The sequence below is a fragment of the Gorilla gorilla genome, chromosome 11 (genome assembly GCF_029281585.2).
Source record: "Gorilla gorilla gorilla isolate KB3781 chromosome 11, NHGRI_mGorGor1-v2.1_pri, whole genome shotgun sequence".
In the NCBI taxonomy this organism is placed as follows: Eukaryota; Metazoa; Chordata; class Mammalia; order Primates; family Hominidae; genus Gorilla; species Gorilla gorilla.
In genome coordinates, this window is record NC_073235.2 from 132,589,144 (window position 1) to 132,605,907 (window position 16,764).

A 16,764-nucleotide genomic window follows, 5' to 3' on the forward strand; every position below is an offset into this window, starting at 1 on the left:
GCCGCCACGCCCGGCCTAAAAAATTTTTAAATACTTTACTAGATAATATGCATTCATGGTTATGGCCACAAACTGCTGTATGAGATAATCCTATTAGAATTCAGCAGCTGAGCACAGTGACTCCCACCTATAATGCCAGCACTTTGGGAGGCCGAGGCGGGTGAATCGCTTGAGGTCAGGAGTTTGAGACCAGCTTGGCCACCGTGGCAAAATCTTGTCTCTGTGTCTCAAAAAACATTAGCTGGGTGCGGTGGTGCACACCTGTAATCCCAGCTACTTGGGGGACTGAGGTGGAAGGATTTTTAAGCCTCAGAAGCAGAGGTTGCAGTGAGCTGAAATAGTGCCACTGCACTCCAGCCTGGGTAACAGAGTGATGAGACTCTCAAAGACAAAAAAAATGTAACAATTATCTATTACAAGCTAAACGTAATCAATGTTAGTCCCAAAATTAGAGAACTAGGCCTTGCAAGAAGAGTTCTGAGTATTTTTTACATGAAGTGACAGTCCTTGGCTAAATCTGACTTGGAGTATTACATTCAAGAAAACACATCTGATCTGATTCTTCACACTACTTCATATGTAACTATTCCAACTAAAAAGAAACACCAGACCACTAAAAACATAAGACAACTCGTTCACTAACAAAGTCAGAGTGCCTCACTACCCTGTTAATATCTATGTTGTCAAAAGGCATGATGAGGACAAAAGCTCAAAAGCTGAGTATTAAAACTCAAGTTCTTAAAACAAATGAGGCCTCTCTTCAATAAAGTATCATTAAGTCAACACATAAGGAAAAAGACCACGAATGGTGAAAGATGTGTTGTAACATACATTTAACGAAGTGAAGAGAAAGGGCAAACAAAACATGACACACCACATGCTACATGAGGTGTCTGATCATGTCAGTGGCTATGAACTACTTCTTTGAGTCTAGCATATCTGGGGAAAAATTTAGGAACTGCTTTGGATTCCAGTTTGCTTTTAAGTACTTGGCTCACAAATCAGGAAAAATTACCCATATGCAATGAACCATTCAAGTTTTGGACCTCACAAGGAGGCTTAAAAATATTTTTTCTTTTATTCCCAATTCCTTTTCAAATTACCATGAAATACATACCTTCCTCCTATTGAGTCGTCTTGTGGTTGGGCCCCGGCAGTGTTCCTCTGTGAACGTCGCAGTGACCCCCCTGGATTGTTATTAGGCCGGTTGGACATTGGCACCTCTCTCTTGAAGGGACATACCCTTTCTAGACACTACCATTCACTAAAAGAAAAAAAAATAAAAAAATTTATCAGACGTACAAAATACAATATGGAAAAGAAATGAGGGGAACTTACGGTGACGTGGAAATTTTCTGCAAACTATCTGATTTTACAGCCTTGACCCATGCTGCAATGTCTCACTGAACTGTGAAGTCTGACTGATCAACGTGTTAACAAAATGTCAGGGTACGTTGTAACATATTCAAGCCATGTGGTCCAGGACTCAGTATATAAAATTAACTTAGATTTCACGGAATAGCCAGAAAATTCTCAATTCAAAGAAAACAGAGCACAGGTAGAAATATGTCTTCATTTCCCCATTCTAGTACTGTGCCTAAACAGGCACTACACCTCAAGTCAAAAGATGATGGCTCAAGTCTTGTGATGGAATAGGTGTTAAAGAAGTTTGCCTTTGTACAAATCACAGCCTCTAAGCCTAGGATTCCTTAGACACAGAATTAACAATGTATGTCATGTCTTCTTCACAGTATTGTTGTGAATAACAAATGAAAAAATAAACACAAACAAAATCGTGGCCGGGTGGAGTGGCTCACACCTGTAATCCCAGTATTTTGGGAGGCTGAGGTGGGTGGATCATCTGAGGTCAGGAGTTCGACACCAGCCTGGTCAATATGGTGAAACCCCGTCTCTACTGAAAATACAAAAATTAGCCAGGTGTGGTGGCACACATTTGTAAACCCAGCAACTTGGAAGGCTGAGGCAGGAGAATCGCTCGAACCCGGGAGGCAGGGGTTGCAGTGAGCCTAGATCATGCCACTGGATTCCAGCCTGGGCAACAGAGTGAGACTCCACCTCAAAACTAAACAAAACAAACAAAATTGTAAAACTATAGTATCTTAATGAAAAGATGAGGAGCAAACAGCTCAAATAGAGTAAACCGAGCAATGGTCTCAGATATTCTGGATTTTCAACAGCAGCTCTGCTGGCCGTGACCTTGGACAAAATAATCTCTACCTTTAATTTACTCTTCTTTAAAACCAGTACGTTACCTACCTCAACAGAGTTGTCAGCAACAAGAAATTGCGAAAGTATTTTTATGTTTAACAATTTAGCTCAAAACAGTTCTTAACCAAACTGAACTTTCTATAAGAAATGATTGTGCAGATAAAATATCGAAACTCAGAAAATTAGTTTAACTGATAAAACAAGCCAACATAACAATCATAGAATTAACGACATGCACAAATAAAATCTTGCACTATTTTTTGTAAGCCTGCAGTCAAATTCCAAGTGGAGTTCTTTCGTTACTTCTATTTACTGGGAAAGCGAATGAACATATGACATTATAGAAACTGGTGCCAAAGAGAATGCAAATTAATCATAATTAAATCTATTACTGTACTGGATTTTGTTTTAGAGATTCCTTATACTGTAATAAGAAAGAAGTTTTCTTTTGGGTTATATTGTTGATACAATTCAGTAGAAAAAGACTGTTTCTATCACATATGTCCAAATTAATATAATAAAGTTTAATCAGAAAGTTCAAATTACTAATTTAAGGATACTCAGTTTTAGAAAGAAAAAAATAAATACAATTAAACATTAAAAGAGAGGCAGGCAGAGAGAGAAGAAAAGGTTAAACTTACACATACTGATATGGAAAGATATGAAACTCTCATTTGTGTGTATGTATACCAAAAAGACTTGTATATAAATTTCTGTATACTGTCCACATGTTAAAAATTCATGGAAAGATGCATGAAACATACTTCGTTAATAATGACCGCCTTTGAGAAAGGACTGGGGGATCCAGAGTTTAGAATGGAAGAAATCATTTTTGTTGTCATTGAGACTGATTGTCAATTTATAAGGAATTAAACAGGCTGCTCTAGCATAACAGCTTTAAGTACAGAGCTCTCGAGTCAAACTGTCTCTGCCCAAGTTCAATTCCGGACTCTAACACTAACAAGTTGTACATAATCTTGCATATATGAGTGTGTGCATACATACTTCCCTGTGCTTCAATCTATCAAATGAGGATAAAGAACTCACATGGTAGTTGTGAAGATCAAATGATAAATCCATGTAAACTACTCAATACAGTGCCAATCATATAGCAAGTGCTCAGTACATGTTAAGTATTATTATTACTATAAACATTTATTCAAAAGAATAAAAATACTTGTGGTAAAATAAAATCTAATATATTGGGAAAGGCTTCACCATAAAAATCACTGTCTATATGAGTCTTAATTTTTGGCAAAACACTTTCAAAAGTGAAATGTTTTTAATTAAGGGTAAACATCTCAATCACCTGGGAAGCTTTGTCAAAATATGAATGCCTGTCCCCTAACCTCAGATCCTCATTCTTTGGGCACAAAAATTGGAGACATAGTTTAAAAGAGCTTTCTTGGGTATACTGCAATACACCAAGAAGTTCAGCACATCAAAGAAAAAAGGCCAGTCTTTTTCAAAATTCATCTTAAAAATTTCTCTACTTCAATCATCTCAATGCCATTTCACCTGGACCCAAACAGCAAGGACAGATACAAGAGAATAGGATGATACTGCTGCTCTCACTTTAAAAGGCAAAGAATAGTATTATAAACAAGGTTAGTAGTTGTCACCTGCCCACCTTCTGCTATTAAACGCCTACTGTATGTCATGGAGTATTAAGTCATTCAAATGAAACTAAGTCACGCTAGTTGTTTTGACCTAGAGTCACCTAGGTAACCTTAACAATGCTCCCCAACATCTTCAGTGCTGGTCAACCAGCACCATTATCAGCCAACAACCTATTTGTCGATAATTCTTGAGATATAAGAGGAAGAATAGCAGGTAAGAACAAAGCTGTTTATCAAATGACTCCCTGCTGTTAAAGCATAAATTCATCTTTTTAAAAAGAGGCTAGGCTTTGTAAAACATTTGAACTTTAATTTCCTGAAAGTAAATAAAAGATTAACATATGATGGATACAGGATCTCTCCCTCTGCCAGGTATCAATAAAACCAGAGGGCTGGAAGGGACCCTCGGAGATGATCAAGTTCAACCCCTTATACCTTGCAGACAAATCCAAATGAAGAAAGTTCCAAGTAATCTGTTGAAGAACCAGTCTTCTGAATCCTGGTACTGAGCAGTTCTACACCCTTCATAGGTATTACCACCTCAACTTCGAAAAAAGTTTAATGCCTCTTTGGCTTCAGCTAAGAACCCAGAGGCCAAAAGTTTTCTCTATGCAATGAATTACAGAATGTTTTCCTTATAGAATATTCTGTACTGACTTGACCAATTACTTATGTCTACCATATGCTATTACTTAATTTTTAAAACACAAGTGGGAATTACACTATTACACTGCTAAAAGTTATGTTTTCATAGCCGGTAGTGAATATGAACTCGAAGATTCCATCTTAACAGGTTAACTCCTAGTGTGAAACTGGAATTATAAACCCAATTTAATATCCCTATCAAATCCTGAAATACACTAGTCTTTTCTAACCATGGCCATACCTTCATTTCTGTAAAACGAATCAAGATTTTTCACATAAAGCCTTTGATATTCAGTCCTAAGGTACTGAAATAAAATAGAGAACATGTATGACTTTAACAGGAAAAACAAAAAGGCTAATGGATGTCTTCAAGGTTGAAAACAAATTCACGACAACTTTAATCACAGAGTATACAACCAACTTATTCACTGTTTAAGTTAAATGACTTTTCAATTTTATGTGAAAAAGTATTTAACTCTACACGCAAATACCACATAGAGAAATAAAAACAAAAACAAAAACAATCGGCTGGGCGCGGTGGCTCACGTGAGGTCATGAGTTCGAGACCAGCCTGGCCAACATGGTGAAACCCCATTTGTACTACAAATACAAAAATTAGCCAGGTGTGGTAGTGCGCACCTGTAATCCCAGCTACTTGGGAGGCTGAGGCAGGAGAATCGCTTGAACTCGGGGGGCAGAGGTTGCAGTGAGCCAAGACTGCACTACTGCACTCCAGCCCGGCTAATAGTGAGTCCATTTCAAAAAAAAACCCAAAAACCTGTATGTTGTTGTTTTATATTTACATTTAAAAATTCATTCCTAAAATATGTATCAAGAATAGTCCTTAAAGGAAAACTTAAACTAAAAACATTTTGCAATTTTTCCTTTTTTTTTTTTTTTTTTTGAGACAGAGCCTTGCTCTGTTGCCCTGGCTGGAGTGCAGTGGCACGATCTCGGCTCACTGCAACCTCCACCTCCTGGGCTCAAGCGATTCTCCTGCCTTGGCCTCCAGAGTAGCTGGGATTACAGATGCCTGCCACCATACCCGGCTAATTTTTGTATTTTTAGTAGAGATGGAGTTTCATCTTGTTGGCCAGGCTGGTCTTGAACTCATGACCTCAAGTGATCCGCCCACCTCAGCCTCCCAAAGTGCTGCAATTACGGGCGTGGACCACTGCCTGTGCCTGGCCGGAAATTAATTTTTCTTCTAAATTCTTAATATCATACACACACAAAGAAAGGCTAAAAAAAACCCAAAACATTTTTTAAAAATTCAATCCTTCCTCTGGTACAGAACTTTCAGAACACCGAAAGAAATCAACTGCAAAAAAATAAAGCCAGGCACGGTGGTGGATGCCTGTAGTCTCTGCTGCTGGGAGGCTAAGGTAAAAGAATCACTTGATCCCAGAAGTTTGAGGCCAGCCCAGGCAACACAGATACAGAAACCTTGTCTCTGCAAGAAACTTAAAAATTAGCCAGGCAGGATGGTGCACACCTGTGGTCCCAGCAACTCAGAAGGCTGAGGTGGAAGATTACTTAAGCCTGGGAGGACGAGGCTGTGGCAGGCCGTAATAACACTACTGCACTCCAGTCTGGGTAACACAAGGAGACCGTCTCAAAAAAACAAACAAACAAAAAATACAGCCACATATTGCACTAGGGACATTCTGTTCAACAACTGACCAGAAATACAACAGTGGTGCCATAAGATTATATAATACCACATATTTACTGTGATTTTTCTATGTTTGGATATTTTTAGACACACAAATATTTACCATTTTGTTACAACCACCTACAGTATTTGGTAGAGGAACAGGTATGTTACAAACATGTATATTACAAACATGTTGCTATGTTTGCAGCAGGTTTGCAGTGTAGGAGCAACAGGCTATACCAGACAGCCTAGGTGTGTAGTAGGCTATACTATCTAGGTTTGTGTAAGTACATTCCACAATCTTCACACAAGGACAAAACTGACTAACAATAAATTTCTCAGAACGTATGCCTATCTTTAAGCAAAGCGATGTCTGCATAGTAAGCTTTTAGAAGTAAATCTCATTTGTCCAGTATGTACCCCACTAATTTCTTACGGACTTATTTAGATTTGGTCCTCCAAAAAGGCTTGGTTTAGCTTCAGATCATTAACCTGGAGGTAAATTACAGTAATAAACACAATTTGCAAGGTACTTTACTCATTTTGTAAAATTTAAATGTGACAAGGAGTCATATAAACCATTGCCCATTAGTCCTATTTTACAAATAAAGAAACTGAAATGTTACAAAATTAGTACCCTGCATGAAACAAGTAATGGCATCCAGACCTGAAGACTGCAAGCAAGAACTGACATCTGGAGCTCCAGTTCTGAACTACACACACCAGATAAAGAAGGAAATGACTAGGTCCCAGAACTAAGTGTGGTAAGGGGCAGCATATATTAAACCACTACAATAAAACAAAATAGAAATCACCCTTGTGTATAAAAGAAGTCATTCTTGCCTACCTAAAAACAGCAAGGACTTCAAATAAGCCTATCTTTAAAGTGGGAATGAATAACCCTTAAGATTCCCCAAAAGCACTGAGAGGTGCTGAGATTGAGAGGTGCTGAGAAACAATGACAAGACAATCCCTCCTCACAAGGAGCTTACTGCTCTGTATCGCCCACCTAGGCTCAAATTCTGCCTCTGCTGCTTGGTAAGACCTACAAGTACTTACCTTCATCTCAGTTTGTTTCTCCATTTAATTAGAGACAATATTATACTTTGGGATTTAAGTATTAGAGAACTGCATATAAGGCTCTCAGAACCTTACCTGAACATGATAGCTGCCATTTAATGAGTACTTATTAAGTACAATCTTAAAGAAAAACGGGGGAAATCATCAGGTCCATCATGTGCCAGAAAGGAATTGAAGGGGAAAAAGAACAAAAACTTTCTACAAAACCACTGGGACAGTTTATTATTTTACTTTGATTTAGGAAGGAGGCAATACAAAATCAGCAGTTTTGTATGGTATATTCGTAAGTCAAATGTCAAACTCTTAAGTAGCCATATGTCAAACCTGAAAATAGCTGTATCTGATACAGAACAGCACAATGCAGTTTATTAGTTCACGTTTGAATTAAGGGCAACAGAAATTTACTGCCTTTTTTTCCAGTTAATCAGAAAAGTTCTATAGAGAAATTAGGAGAGTAAGGGCCATTGAGTGCAAGAGTAATGGCTATGTTAGGGTCTGTTAGGCACTGAATGCAATTTATGGGCATCAAAACCATTTGAATGTGATAACGGGATATTATACAACATGTAAAAATAGCATTTTTTTTTTTTTTTGAGACGGGATCTCACTGGACACCCAGGCTGGAGTGCAATGGCGCGATCTTGGTTCACTGCAACCTCCGCCTCCCAGGTTCAAGCGATTCTTCTGCCTTACCTCAGCCTCCCGGGTAGCTGGGACTACAGTCGTGCAACACCATGCATGGCTAATTTTTGTATTTTTAGTACAGACAGGGTTTCACCACATTGTCCAGGCTGTTCTCAAACTCTTGACCTCAAGTGATCCACCCTCCTTGGCCTCCCAAAGTGCTGGGATTACAGGCATGAGCCACTGTGCCCAGCCAAACCAGTACTTTCAAATTGTATTTTTATAACATTAGAAAACAATATTTAATGGAAAAAATACAAGATTTAAGTTGAACAGTAAAGTATGGGTTATGTGTATTCTGTGCTTAGCATGTACCAGGCAATGTGCTTTAAATCATTTAATTTTCACACCAACTTTACAAAACTGGTAGTGAAAATAACCTTCTTAAAAAGAAATCATGACACACAGTAAGTTAAAATAACCCTAAGGCTACAAAGCTAATAGGGGACAGGGTCAGCACTCAAATACAAGTTTGACTGAGCAAACAAGGAAAAATAATTATGTATTTACCTTAAAAAAAATCAAAATACTAGAAAGCCATGACATCCCAAGCTTAAAGGATTATGGGGGATAGAAAGAAAATCCTGATCCTTTGCCATCTGGTAAATCAGCTTAGCTGGCCAATCATTAAGTGAATAATTATAAAATATGCTAAATTGATTTGAGAAGCAAGATCAAATGTACTACTCTAAACAAAGAAGAAAAAGGTGGCTAACTTTGCCTTCACAGGTTGAGGATGACCAGTCACTTCTGCTGATGTTCCTTGAAACGCTAGAGCAGTGAGGAAAGACATGGAGGAATGAGAGAATAAATTATAATGCAGGGATGTGGAGTGGTTCCTTGAGCCTGAAAATAAGCCTAAACTCTATCATGAAGGGCCAGAAACCAAAAGTTTTACATTTAAGACCTACAGATAAGGAGGCAGATCAAGTAGAAAGCTACCAAACAGATCTAAGGATAGATGAGGATCTGTTAACAATGGAAGAAGGCAAAATGAAGACGGGGTCAAGAAACATTTTGATGACAGGATCTACACAGTGAGAAAGAATAGTCTAAGACCGTGGTTCTCAGACTTCAGACAAATACAAACCCTAAAATGACTCAAATTTCTTACACTGGTGACAAAGGTTAAGAAAAGTTATCTAAAACATATAAAGAAGATGACTGCACATCCCTTCAACGTCCTAGGAAATGCTACATCAGAGGCTTACCTAGGAATTATTTAATTTTCTGCAAGAGCATCATATTTTAATTTTGCTATTATATTTACTATTAATCAGGGGTTCAGACATTAAAGTTACATGTTAACCTGTAGATTTAAGTCTGGAGAAATACAGTTTATGTACAGAAGAAAAGACAACCCCAAAGATTGCAGATTGTTGCCTGTAGGTTATCAGTAATCTCATTCTAAAATTCTTTATTAAATTGCCTATAAATACCCAGTTCCCCAAATGCTCTTTAAACTAGCTTTACGACAACAGCTTCCTGTCCTTATTAACTAGTCAAACAGTATCTTTGCTATTTACATTCTATAGTTCTAAAAGTCATGCTTTTAACTTTAGAGAATTATACAAAATGATTGTAGCAGCATTATCAAATGATACACATGAGCAGAAAGAGTACATTTAGTGTTAATCATATAAAACCTGACTCATCATGTAGGTATCCAGGTAAAGAGTTTCAATAAGCAAATGGAAGTAAAGATTGAAAATTACGTAGGCAACTGGATATACAGATGGGAGAAATTACACTGACATGCAGGAGGTACGAGAAACCAAGGTAATCAATAAGATTTTATTTTCTCTATGAAAAACAGACAGCATAAAGAGAGGAATACGCCCAGGATGAAATATTGGGAAATGCTAAAATCTAAGGAAAACATAAAAAAAAACAATCCAGTCAAGGAAAATCAAGAACTTACCACAAGCACTGGGAAAATAAATCAGGATAGTGGTGTTGGCAGACACCAAGAGGAAGACAGATAGGGAGAGTTCAAAAAACTCAACAATGTCCATCAGATTTAGAAAATGGCGAGAGCAGCCGGGGTAACATGGCAAAACCCCATCTCTACACAAAATACAAAAATTAGCGAGGGCGTGGTAGCGCGCCTGTAGTCCCAGCTGCTCAGGAGGCTGAGGCGGAAGGACTGCTTGAGCGCAGGAGGCAGAGATTGCAGCGAGCCAAGATTGCGCCACTGCTCTCCAGCCTGGGGGACAGAGCAAGACTTTGCCTCCAAAAAAAAAAAAAGAAAATGTTGAAAGTTATTTCTAGAGATGGTGGGGAAGGAGAGGGTATAAGGTAAGATAATAAATACCAACTCTTTTCTGGAAGTGCTAGACTTTATAAAGAGAAGAGACAATAGCCAGGAGGGAAGGGAAGGCAGAGAGACAAAGGCTGTGTTTGCATGGATATATGTAATTTCCCTGTTTGTCGTTTTTAAAAAAATAAATTTTGAGCATATGTATTTAGGTAAAGAAAAGAATTACTGAAAGAAAAGGTTGGGAATAAAGGACAGTCTACTAACAGGATCCCGCAGGGGGAAAAAAATTAAGAGCATAAGCTTTGGATCAGAAGAGCACATCAATCTCTGAGGCATGAGAAGATGACAACTCCAAGTAAGGAAGTACGTGCCTAACTTGTTGAATCTGTGATTAACAGATGTGAGAAAAGCAAAGAAGAAAGGAGGTAACCCTTCACAAGGAGGTCCAAAATAGACCAAAAATCTATTTTGTAGAACACTGTAAGATGATCAATTATCCTGAATAGCTATTGCTAAGCTATTTCTAAAATACAGAGCCACTCATTCCCTAACATAAATCCTGTCTTAGCTCAGATGGCTTGTATAATCCTTTAGAATACTAACTGCATTTATGTAACAGAGGATATTCTTCAGGTCTCGAAAGCAGACAGACAGCAACTTTTACTCCACATACCAAAAATGGTGCACAGACCCAATTTTAACAGGTCTACAATCCTGTTGGCTACCATCATTAGCCAGTGAATGGGGATAGTAGGTCAGCTTATCAATAGCCTTTCTAGTTACTTCCTCTTAAGGGTATCAGACTAGATAGTCTCTAAAATCGGATTCAGTTCCAAATTTTTTAAGACTCCAACCTGATGTTTATTTCAGTTTTTCTTCAATGGGGTACTTTAAAAGTTCTTCCTTATAAAGATATAATAATACCATTTATTAGGGACTCATTAGGTGATTATGAAAAATGAGGAGCTGCTGAGGGAGCAGAGAGAGAATGATTTGTAAATGCTTCTCTCCCTTAAGCGACAGACAGAAACCTCCTGGCTAAGAATCAAAGTTATTCACAGTACAAGGTACCCTGTAGATTACAGCAAAGTGCTCCCTATGGACAAAAACAATTTTATATTTGGTAAATGACCTTTCCAGCATTCAGACACACATAATAAGGCAATATTTTCAAAAATATTCTCTTCAATATATATTCTTGTCACTGTTGTGAACTCCACCATAATAATGACATCACAGAGGTTAATTCTTTTTTTTTTTTTTTTTTGAGATGGAGTCTTGTTCTGTCGCCCAGGCTGGAGTGCAATGGCGCAGTCTAGGCTCACTGCAACCTCCGCCTCCCAGGTTCAAGCAATTCTCCTGCCTCAGCCTCCTCAGCAGCTGGGACTACAGGCACGCACCACCACACCCGGCTAATTTTTGTATTTTTAGTAGAGATGGGGCTTCACCATGTTGGCCAGGCTGGTCTGGAACTCCTGACCTCAGGTGATCCGCCTGCCTCGGCCTCCATCTGCCTGCCTCGGCCTCCCTCCGCCTGCCTCGGCCTCCCAAGGTGCTGGGATTACAGGTGTGAGTCACCACACCCAGCCTACAGAGGTTAACTCTTTAACATAGTTCAGATTAGGACGTCTGTTCCTGACTTGCAATAAAAAATATTTCAACGTTGTGATAATCATGGATTTGTGTTATAATCTTTTCCAAACAAGTATGTAGCCTGTCATCAATAGAGCTACAACCTGGGGAACTGTCAGAAACAAAAATTATTAAGATTATAGTTAAGATAGGGGGAAAGGAAGCATTAAAATGTAACTCAAAGTCGGGAAGAAAATACAGACTGTAACTTTAACACCTGGTGAATAATAGTGTCAAATTTTTGTTTAAGATCATGCATTTCAGAGTAATTATACCTAAATTCATTTAGAATGTCTCGAATATTTTTCAAAAGTTAAAAAAAATTTTAAATGCCATACTCTATAGACTAATGCCCCACATTTCTACATTTAGCATTTTTATCAAAAATAAGTAGATGCCAAAGACTGCCTCTATATTGAGCCAGAATACGTACAAACCAGGAGCCAAGAAAAAATTCAGAGCTGTATTTCCCAAACGTAAATTTCTGTAATACAGATTCCTGGACCCTATCAGAATGGGGGTATGTGAAAATCAAACCATTCTTAGAATAATAGGCTGGGTGCAATGTCTCATGCCTATAATCCCAGCACTATGGGAGGCCAAGGCACAAGAAGGTGGCTTGAGCCCAGGAGTTCAAGACCAGTCTGGGCAATATAAGGAGACCCCATCTCTACAAAATATTTAAAAATTAGCTGGGGCTGGGTGCAGTGGCTGACACCTGTAACGCCAGCACTTTCGGAGGCTGAAGCGGTAGGATCACTTGATCTCAGGAGTTTGAGACCAGCCTAGGCAACATGGTGAAACTCCCTCTCTACCAAAAAAAAAAAAAAAAAAAAAATTTAGCCTGGCGTGGCGGTGGTGCACATCTGTGGCCCCAGCTACTCAGCAAGCTGAGGTGGGAGGACTGCTTGAGCCTGGGAAGTGAAGTCTGCAGTAAGCTGAGATCATGCCACTGTACTCTAACCTGGGCGACAGAGCGAAACTGTCTCAAAAATAAAAAATAAAATTAAAATAGCCAGGTGTGGTGACATGCACATCTAGGCCCAGCTACTCCGGAGGCTAAGGTGGTGAGGTGGGAGGACTGCTTGAGCCCAGGAAGTCAAGGCTGCAGCAAGCCATGATTGTGCCACTGTGCTCCAACCTGGGTGACAGAGGGAGACCCTGCATCAAAACAAAACCAAACAAAAACACCAAAAGAAATTAAAAAGGAAAAAAAGCAAAATAACTATTTTTCTAGTATCAGCTAGGTTTGACAACTGTGACACAGATTTACACTATTGTTTTGGTATCATTATGTATCATCTTCTATTCCTTTGTAATTTTTACATGACTCTCCCAACTCCCACAATTAAAAACTGCCACTGATATCCTTAGAAACTTCTAGGAATCTAACCTAAAGAAATACTTGCACAAGTAAGCAAGGATGTAATCACGATGCTCACTGCAGTATGTCACTGTGGAAAAATGGAGATGATCCAAATGTTCTCAGCAAAGGAACAGTTAATAAGTATACTGTATCAATACTATGGCATATTTAGAGGTCCTCAAAAGCAAAGGGGTAAATCTGTATATACTGCACTGACATTCATGGACAGAACATTGTTAATTCATTCCTTCAGCAAATATTTGAAGGCCTATTTGACAGGTGTCAATACTGTTTGCTACAATGGAGCTCACCTCAAGTGGAAAGAGAAAATAAACAAACTATATGCACATTGTGGTAAGTCCCATGAAAAGTGAAATAGGAGAAAAATAGGAAGGAGTAGAGGATAATGGGAAGGAGGAAGGAAAAAGCTACTTTGGGTTGAATCATCAGGTAACAGCTCTCTGAAGAGACATTTTAAGCTGAGGCTCAAAGCATAAGAAAGAAGCAGGGGGAAGGAAAGGTATGTATTTGTTTATATATGTGTAGGAAAAAAGTCTGGAAAAATACACCTAAATGTCAACAGTGGAGCAGAGAGAGAAGTAGTAAAAAGTACCTATGTCTTGAGTCTGTTCAAACCCTGGCTCTACCGTTTTAAGTCATGTTATCTTGGAAAAATTTCATAACTACGCCTGAGTTTTCTCACCTGTCAAAGAAATCATTATGCCTTTCAGAGGTAAAGACATTGTCACCCATTTGAGAATAATGTGACAAAATACAAAAAAAATTAGGTCAGGCACGGTGGCTCACACTTGTAATCCCAGCACTTTGGGAGGCCAAAGTGGGCAAACTGCTTGAGCCGAGTTTGAGACCAGCCTGGGCAGCATGGCGAAACCCCTTCTCCACAAAAAATACAAAAATTAGCCGGGCATGGTAGTGCGCATCTCTAGTCCCAGCGACTTTCAGGGCTGAGATGGGAGGATCGCTTGAGCCCAGGAGATGGAGACTGCAGTGGGCTGAGATCGCACCACTGCACTCCAGCCTGGGTGACGGAGTGAGACCCTGCCTCAAAAAAATAAAAATAAAAAATAAAAAGCCATATTCACATTCAAATCAGTAAGACTACAGCTACCACTCGTCTTCAAATGGGCATAAACATAAATTGAACAACATTTGTAAAACAGGCTAGTTACACAAATTGAATTATCTTCCTGAACTTTCCATTTTGATTCTTCTTTTACTTCTCACTACCTTTCCCCTGCATGCAGATTATAAAATTTCTCAAAATACAAAAAAGTTGAGAATTGCTCAATACCTGTAAGTCCCATCTAGCTTCTACAATGAAAAGTTTTACATATGTTTTATTACATATGTATCCATATCCTCATTTACGTACCCGTGTCTGCCAACTATCCATCCTATTTTTTGATGTATTTCAAAGTAAGCTGCAGGCATCATTATACTTTATGTATCATAAAACAGTTTTCAAATTTTGCTTCATGTTTTCAGTTAAATTTTCAACAACGAAATGCCCAAGTGTTAAGTGTAAAATTCAATGAGTTGTGACAAACACACACACCTGTGTAACCCAAATCCTTACCAGGATATACAGTCTGTCACCCAAGAAACTTTCCTCACGCTCCTCCCCAATCAGTCCCTGCACTTCACCTCCCAACTCTGCAACTACTGTTCTAATTTTTTTTTTTTTTTACCATTGTCTTGCCTATTCTAGAATTTTATATAAGTGGAAACATAGTATGTACTCTTTTGTGTAAGGCTTCTTTGACTCAGCATAATAATATCCTGAGATTCATCTATGTTGCTGAGTTTTATCAATATTTTTACTTTCTTATTGCTGAATATTCTACTGTATGAATACGAACATTTTGATTACCCATTTTTCTGTTGATGGACTAAGTTTTGCCCGTTAAGTTTAAAGCTGCTAGATTTTTCTACAAGTCTTTCCATGGATACATGCTTTCATCTCTTTTGAGCAGAATTAACTAAGAGTAGAATCACTAGATCATCATAAGAAAGATTATGATTAACTTCTTTTTTTTTTTTTTTTTTGGTAGAGAGAGTGTCTCACTCTGTTACCCAGGCTGGAGTACAGTGGTGCAATCACAGTTCACTGCAGCCTTTAATTTCTGGGCTCAAGCAATCCTCCTGCTTCACCCTCCTGAGTAGCTGTGAATATAGGTGTGTGCCGCCATGCCTGGCTTTCCTTGTGGGGAGATGGAGGTGAGGAGAGACAGATGTTGCTATGTTACCCGGGCTGGTCCCAAACTCCTGGACTCAAGCAATCCGCCCACCTCAGCCTCTCAAAGTATTGGGATTATAGCAGTGAGCCACCTCACCCGGCCTATAATTAACTTTTAAAGGAAACTCCGGATCTTTTTTCCAAAGTAACTGTACTATTTTACACACTTACTAACAAGTATAGAAGTCCCAGTTGCTCCATATCCTCACCAACAATTGGTGTTGCCAGTCTTTTAAATTTTGATTATTCTAGGCCAGGTGCGGTGGCTCATGCCTGTAATCCCAGCACTTTGGGAGGCCAAGGCGGGCAGATTGAGGTCAGGAGTTCGAGACCAGCCTGGCCAACATAGTGAAACCCCATCTCTGCTAAAAACACAAAAAGTGGCCAGATTGGTGATGCATAACCATAATCCCACCTACTCGGGAGGCTGAGGCAAGAGACGCACTTGAACCTGAGGGGTGGAGGCTGCAGCGAGCTGAGATGGCACCACTGCACTCCAGCCTGGGTGACAGAGTGAGACTCTGGCTCAAAAAAAAAATTTTTTTTTCGTTATTCTGTTGGGTGTGTAGTAGTATCTTATTATTGTTCTAATACGTATTTCCCTAATAACTAATGATGCTGATTATTTGTGTTTGAAGCTAACTGCACCCCCCGCCGACTTTCCAAACCCAAAATACTCAAGAATCTAATCTCATTTCAAGCTTTTTAAAAAAAGTCTTTATCATGATCACTTTGGCAGCACATACACTAAAAGTGGAACTATACGGAGAAGAATAGCATGGCCCCTGTGTAAGGATTACACAATTTAATATTGTTTTTAAAGGCTTTTATCAACTCTCAACTCACAAAATAAGGGAAAAAAAACTATGGGATACACTTTCATGATGAAGATGACCAGAAATATTCCTGAACCCCATCCCAAACCGACTGCTGGGAAAGTTGCCTTGTTGCTAAAAAAGCAAGCAAGACAGAGGAGACATCAGGAGAGAAGAGAAGGAAGGGGAAAAGAAAATCTATACCTGAGAATTTATACATGTGTGGCCAAGATTTGTAGGCATATTTTGAATCAGGTGAATGATCCAAGAAACTTTAAGCCAAGGAACTTCAAATCCTACTGATCACTTAACGCAGCGATGCTCAGTATTTAAAGTGCCTAAGAATTACCTATGGATCTTGTTAAAATTCACATTCTTGTTAAAATACAGGGATAGAACTTGAGGTGCCATGTTTCCTAAAAAAACTTCTCTGCCAGTCTGAGAACCATACTTTGGGTAGCAAGCTCTTAGTGCATCTAAATACTTGACAAGAGCAAAGTAAACCTTTAGAGAAAGGCAC

General features: G+C 38.9%; 1 protein-coding gene and 1 non-coding gene across 51 annotated transcripts in view; one reads left to right on the forward strand and one right to left on the reverse strand.

Moving 5' to 3' along the window:
- TRIP12 (thyroid hormone receptor interactor 12) overlaps positions 1 to 16,764 on the reverse strand; it is a 159,019-nt gene that overhangs the window by 114,125 nt on the left and 28,130 nt on the right. For all 50 annotated transcript variants that reach the window (XM_055379644.1, XM_055379641.1, XM_055379652.1 and 47 more), the window contains exon 2: positions 1,118 to 1,264. In XM_055379644.1, the coding sequence (XP_055235619.1) occupies positions 1,118 to 1,215 (98 nt within the window). In that variant the 5' untranslated portion in view covers positions 1,216 to 1,264. The remainder of the gene's footprint in view (positions 1 to 1,117; positions 1,265 to 16,764) is intronic.
- On the forward strand, positions 16,153 to 16,260 carry LOC115933822 (U6 spliceosomal RNA). Its single transcript, XR_004069675.1, has one exon. It is a non-coding gene; the product is annotated as a U6 spliceosomal RNA (small nuclear RNA).